This window comes from Propithecus coquereli, unplaced genomic scaffold (genome assembly GCF_000956105.1).
Source record: "Propithecus coquereli isolate 6110/MARCELLA unplaced genomic scaffold, Pcoq_1.0 Scaffold75, whole genome shotgun sequence".
NCBI classification, from domain to species: domain Eukaryota; kingdom Metazoa; phylum Chordata; class Mammalia; order Primates; family Indriidae; genus Propithecus; species Propithecus coquereli.
In genome coordinates, this window is record NW_012153618.1 from 2,875,582 (window position 1) to 2,881,741 (window position 6,160).

A 6,160-nucleotide genomic window follows, 5' to 3' on the forward strand; every position below is an offset into this window, starting at 1 on the left:
AACCCCCAGAGCGTCCGCTGCTGTCGTCAGCTACGCCTTCCTCCCCGCTTTGCCGACGTGGACCTGGGCACAGCTGAGGTTGGCCAAAGATGTTCAAGTAACTACCGTGTAAGAAACCTGTGAGGAACTTTTAAGCTTCTATGAGGAAAACGGAAGCTAACAGGAGCGCCCAAGTGCCGTGAGGGGAAAGTTCTCTGCCACCAGCCACAGTCTCCTGCCCTTTGGCCAGGAAATTACTACAAAAGGGGGCCCAATAGTGAGTGGCACGAGACTGAGAACACAGAAGCCAGGCGGAGGCGCAGACGGCACAGAAATGGTGCCCAGGGGACTGTTCCCAGGCCCCCCGGACCGGAGGAGCGGGTGGGATGCGACTCCCCTGGCCTTGGGCCTCCTCTCCTGGGGACAAATTGGGGCAAACACTCCGTTCTCCCAGGAGGAACAACTTTTCTAACCGCCAAGAACACAGGCCGGTCTACCAGCAGGCGCCTGAAAAGCCAGAGATCCTCAGCTCTGTGTGGCACAGGGCCAGGGAGAGGGCCGCTGTCCCCTAGTCCAGGGAGCTTTCCCAATAAAAGCTGATGTTTTAAACTGTTGGCTGCTTTTCACAACCAGCTGGAACCAGAGGGCGTGATGAGGAGGCCCCACGTCATCTGCTGTGCACACAGCGTGCCGTGCGGGCCTGCTGGATGTGGGCGGCAGAGCACGGCAGAGACCAGCGGCCCCAAGCCCGGCCACCCACCTTCAACCCTGGCTCCACTCCTCACTATTGACACCTTCCCCCATCTCGCCTCAGTCTCCCCGCCTGTAAGAAAGAGGGGGGCTACTAGTTGGGTTGTCCGAGGATTAACTCATGTAGTCCTTACAAGTGTTAAACAAAAATCAAAATGTGGTCACTGAACCTCATGCTGCATTCTAGTCACTCGGTAAGTCTCAGAAATAAGCATAAATGTTTTTAAAAAGATTACAAGGGGGCTTAAAATTTTAAGATTGTAAACATTTTTCAATCAAAAGAATGCAGCCCTTTTAAACTACAGGAAGACACTGGGAATATAAATTTGCACAATCATTGTATCTTTTATTTACATATAGAAATTAGTAAAACTTAAAACAAAACCAAATGCGACTTGTACAGAAATCCTTTAATTTTCTTTATTTTCACACATTAAAAAATGAAACACACTATACAAATGGTTTTCCATAGCAGATTACACGTGGGTCCGTTCACACTCGCTCTCAAAGTGCCGCTGACGTTACAGGTGCTGCCTGAGACGACAGCCGTTCATCAGGTAGCCAGTGGATTGGTTTAAATGCAGTAGCATGCAGCCCTCGGCGCGAAGGTTCAGTTGCCCTCTTCTTACGTTAGGTTAAATGGCGTTGGTGTCCGTATTTACAGACTTGAAATGTATCGGTCCTGAGCAGTTCGATGTCAGTCTGAGACCGCCTGATGGGGATCTTGGTCTCAGTTTTAAAAAGGGAGGTCCAAATGGCGGCAGGCTGGCTGCTACGAACTTGAGTTGTTTCCATTCTTTACGTCATGAACTATCTGCTGCGGGTCACACAGTCAGACCCTTCTAGAAGGGTTAAGCCAAGTAACTGTAGGTGTCCTTTTCACCATCCACTCGCTCCAAATATTCTTTCTCGATTAGAATGTCAATGCATTTCTGGGTGTTATTTTAAAAAAGGAAGAGGCAGTGAAAGGGGAAAAAAAATAGAGATCATCATCAGAGCAGAGACGGGCCACCCCCCCGACAGGCACCCCCAGTCCTGAGAGCGCAGGGGGAGCGGACTCCCCGAGGCCTGTGCTGAGCACGTAGTTTGACCTCAGGCACCCGCCCTGGCAGCTCGGGTCATGCGCTGGAGAAGCCCTTCGGGCCAGAACCTCTCTCTCTACCACAGGCGACTGCCTCCTCTTCCCAGAGTGCCATCAGCAGGGGAACGAGGTCGTGGACAACCCCTGGGCAGCCATTAGCAAACTGGCACCTGTGCTAAGTGCGACCCCAGAAGCCAAACTGCGGCCTCCTCACTCCCTGGGAGTCACCGTCGGCGCCACCCTCTGAGGCTCCCCCCGGCTGTGGTTTACCCAGGTGCTTTCGGAAGGACGGACCTGCTTACAGTCACTGTTCTAAGCACCTCCAATTAGCAATAAGCCAAATGTCGATTAACAGTAGACTAGGTATGTTGTGTGTTCATATAGTAGTAGAATGCCTCCACAGCAATAAAAACGAACGAATGATTGCTAGATTCTACAACACAGACTAATCTCCCAAATATAATGTTGAAAAAATTCTCATCAGACCTGGGAGAGCATGTACTCTGTAATCCATTTATACATCGTTCGAAAAGCAGACGAACTGCTTTATGGTGTCAGAAGTCCTGGGAGTGGTTTTCTCCAGGCGCACAGGTACTGGCTGCAGGGCGGGGGTGCGGGTAACGTCTCACTCCTCGCCCGGGTGTTGGTTACACGAGTGTACTTAGGGTCTGTGCACTATCTCTATACACATATTTCAATAACAAGTTAAGATGAAGCCTATTCTCTTGTGTAGAAATCTACTACATATGCACAAGCCAGTTCCCTTCTTCATGATACTGTAACCAATCCACTTTTTGTCTGTTCTCCTCTAAAATAAGAATGGAATGCAACTGCTACGTAAGCCTGGTACCTTGATCACCGGGACCCGAGGTTTGAACCTGGACGACAGCTGAGTGAGGACTTCTCCAAGTAACTGCTGGTGTTTCAGAACCTTCCGCATTTTCATGATCCTCACGATGGCCGCCTACACAACCAGGCAGAGAAATGCAGGTGTGCTCAGAGCTGTAGCAACTGGCGCTAACAGTTAAGGACAATCTGCACAAAGGCCGCTCATGTTCTTATTTCTATGCAGAGGACTACACTTTCGTAGCAGGGAACAAGCATCCTGCAGGTGACACAGTGGGCAGGGAGCCAATTCTCCCTACCTATGTCTCATCAGCTCCAACGTGGCAAATATTAAAATGTTTGGTCTTATGAGCAATTTCAATAATACGCATTAAAAAAATGAGAAAAAATTAAATCTTCGAGGCCATGGAAGCTCCCTCCCACCCTCTCCGTTAAACGACTCTCCTTCTCTCTCATTTTAGTTGAACTTGCCACATTTATTTGCTTCCAGCGTTTAGGGCAAGAGGACTACTCTATTTTGCCTGGCAACATAAAGGTCTAATCTCTTCAGACAAGGCCCTGGCTCCAGGCCACGCCTCTTCTGCCACCACGGGACCTTGTCATCGAGCAGCCACCCAGCAGTCCCCCCGCCACGGCCGTCCTCCAGGAGGGAGGACACACACAGCACGGGCACACACTTAAAGTCACCTGAATCAGTAGTTTGCGGTCCTCCTCGATATTTTTGTGTGTGGTTTCTTGTTCCTGCTTCTGTTCAGTTTTCATTGGCACATTGATGTTAACCCTTAATTTCTTACTGTCAAAAAAGTTGAGGAAACCGATTGTTATTGTTTTAAAAGGTGGGCAATAAGGGCCACTTTTCTGGTTTTCAACCTTTAAGGGCTTTGCATCCCTAGACAGACGGTAGAGAACATAGCGCATCTTTCACCTCTGCTGAATAATTTCTGCCAACTCTCTGTGAAAATGTCCCCTAACCAAACACTGGGTAGTTTTATCACGGGGTGGCGTTTCCCATTTTGCCATTAATAGCAACATCTGTATTCCAGGAAATCCAGGTCCTTAATCTGCTTCCCCAAATTTTGTCAAGTGAAATAAAATCAAGACATCTGGACATAAAAGTCCAAACTTTCTAGGTGAGCCATTTAAGGAGACTTGTTTGTCAAATAAAGAAAAAGCCATCAACTCAGAGCCCACTGGAGAAACGCCCAGGATCACCAAATGGAACCAAAGGCCGACCTCAAACCCCGAGCTAGCGCCGTCCAGCCTTGCGCTGAGTTCCCGACTGCCCTCGGTGTGCAATGATCCGACAGTCACTGCGGGTCCCAGGGGATATGTCTATGGGCTATGACCATCTATTTATTAAATTTTTCTTACTTTTTATAACCAAGATATAATTTTATTAAGGTATCTGGCTTCAACTCCACCTCATCAACATTTGCATTTTCATCCTCCAAGACCTGTAAGAAAACAACTGTTACTACACTATCTCCGGAAAAGGCTTTCTTCTAGTACGACATAAAAAGTACGCAAACCTACCAATAACTTTGACTTCAATAAAATCTGTAGGACTTGTGCCAAAATGTCCTGCAATTAAAGAGAAAAAAAGAATAAGTTAATGGGAAAATGCATTTTTCTTTGCAATAAGAACCACAGGCAACTCCATAGTCCATATTTCCATAGAAAAACAATAATCACCCAAAACAAGAGGAAAATGAAAGATGCGCTTTGTAGAGGTTCTCTAAATTCACTTAGTCCCACCCTGACTTCTAATAGTAGAATCGACCCCTTTCTGGCCTGGATCACCAGTAATAAAAATGGACAATTCTGTTACACTTAAATACAGGTTGAATATCTGTCATCTAAAATGCTTGGGGCCACAGGTATTTTGGATTTCAGATTTTAGAATATTTGCATTATACTTACCAGTTGAGCATCCCTAATCCGAAAATCTGAAATCTGAATACTCCAATGAGCATTTTCTTCCAGTGTCATGTTGGCACTTTAAATTAATGTTTCAGATTCTGGAGCATTTCAGATTTTGAATTTCCAGATTAAAGACGCTGAACCTTTATTAGAAACCATGCACAACTGATTTCTTCAATTAAACCTACAGGAAGCTATTCCCTTCTTAAATGCCTGACAGCTCATGTTGGACACTGATCGCTGCAGAAGAAATATTAAAGTGCTTCAGCAGGACTGGAAATAATGTTCTATTCTTGAACACAATGGAGCTTGGTTGCAGGTACTTTGTCCAATTGGCTTTGGTGCACTCAAGCATACTGTGTGGCCTCTCATCTGCAAACGGGGTGGTCTGAGCGCTTCTCTTGGGCTCTTACCAACAATGGACAGGAAGGTCCTGCCTCTGTCGCAGCAGGTACCCATTTTGGTCCAAGGGTATGTGGTTAAAGCTGGCAGAGTGAGAAGCCTCTACTCTAGTCACCAGCTCAGAACTCCACAGCAGCAATTCGAATGCTGCCAGCTGTGTCTAGGGAAGGGGTACCCTGAGAAGGGGAGGGCCTCACTTCCTGAGCCAGATCTGATTGGGCAGCATCTACCACAGGCAGAGAGGAGAGAGCAGCTGCAGCCCCACAAGGGAGTTCTAACACAGAGCTAGTCGAGAGGCTTGGCTCACAGTCCTGATCGGAAGCAGCCAAGCAAAGACCAGACACACACACCTGTCAGCCCCCTGTCCTGCAGGGACCAGTGTGCAAAGCCCTCCCCACCGTCTGAGAGGCAACTAAGCCTTCAAGCAAACTTTGGTCTCCTTATTCTGAAGTGGGGGAAGGAGGAAAGAGAAAAGATGCCTAAATACAAAGGAGCAAACTCACTTTGTTATTAGAATTAAGATATATTTGGGACTAACTTCAAGACTGATTACAAAATAAATGACTTTCCTAACTCACAGTCTATGAAGCTAGTATTAATCTGACACCAAAACCAGACAAGCATCACAAGAAAACAATAGCTTAATATCCCTTTTGCACATAAATGCAAGACACCGCAAGAAAATACTAAACCCAGCAAGCATATAAAAAGGATTACATACCATGACCAGGTGGGATTCACCCCAAGAATGCAAAGGTAGTTCAACATAGGAAAAAATCAATGTAGTATATACCACATTAGCAGGCAAAAAGGAGTTATCTCAACAGAACAGAAAAAGCATTTTGACAAAAAACAAACAAATAAATAAATAAATACCTTTTCATGATTAAAAAAAAATTCAACAAACAAGGAATAAAAGGGAACCTCTTCAATCTGATAAAGGGCATCTAGGAAAACCTCACAGCTGACATCATATTTGACAGTGAAGGAATAAGAGCTTTCCCTCTAAGAGCAGGAAGACAAGGAAGGATGCCAGCTCCCACCACTTCTATACTTCTATTCACTGTTGTAACACGAGTTATAGCCAAAGGAATTTGAAAGAAAGAGGAAAGAAAAGAAAGAAAGAAAAGGTATCCAAATAGGAAAAGAAGTAAAACTATCTGTATTTGTAGATAATATAAT

At 46.0% G+C, this 6,160-nt stretch overlaps 1 protein-coding gene across 1 annotated transcript in view; it reads right to left on the reverse strand.

Moving 5' to 3' along the window:
• Positions 1 to 1,050: 1,050 nt before the first annotated feature.
• CUL1 (cullin 1) overlaps positions 1,051 to 6,160 on the reverse strand; it is a 105,169-nt gene continuing 100,059 nt past the window's right edge. Inside the window, exons 18-22 of the mRNA XM_012662136.1 lie at positions 4,190 to 4,237; positions 4,028 to 4,110; positions 3,344 to 3,449; positions 2,661 to 2,774; positions 1,051 to 1,661 (exon numbers count right to left, since the gene is read on the reverse strand). Coding sequence (XP_012517590.1) covers positions 1,581 to 1,661; positions 2,661 to 2,774; positions 3,344 to 3,449; positions 4,028 to 4,110; positions 4,190 to 4,237 — 432 coding nt within the window. The 3' untranslated portion in view covers positions 1,051 to 1,580. The remainder of the gene's footprint in view (positions 1,662 to 2,660; positions 2,775 to 3,343; positions 3,450 to 4,027; positions 4,111 to 4,189; positions 4,238 to 6,160) is intronic.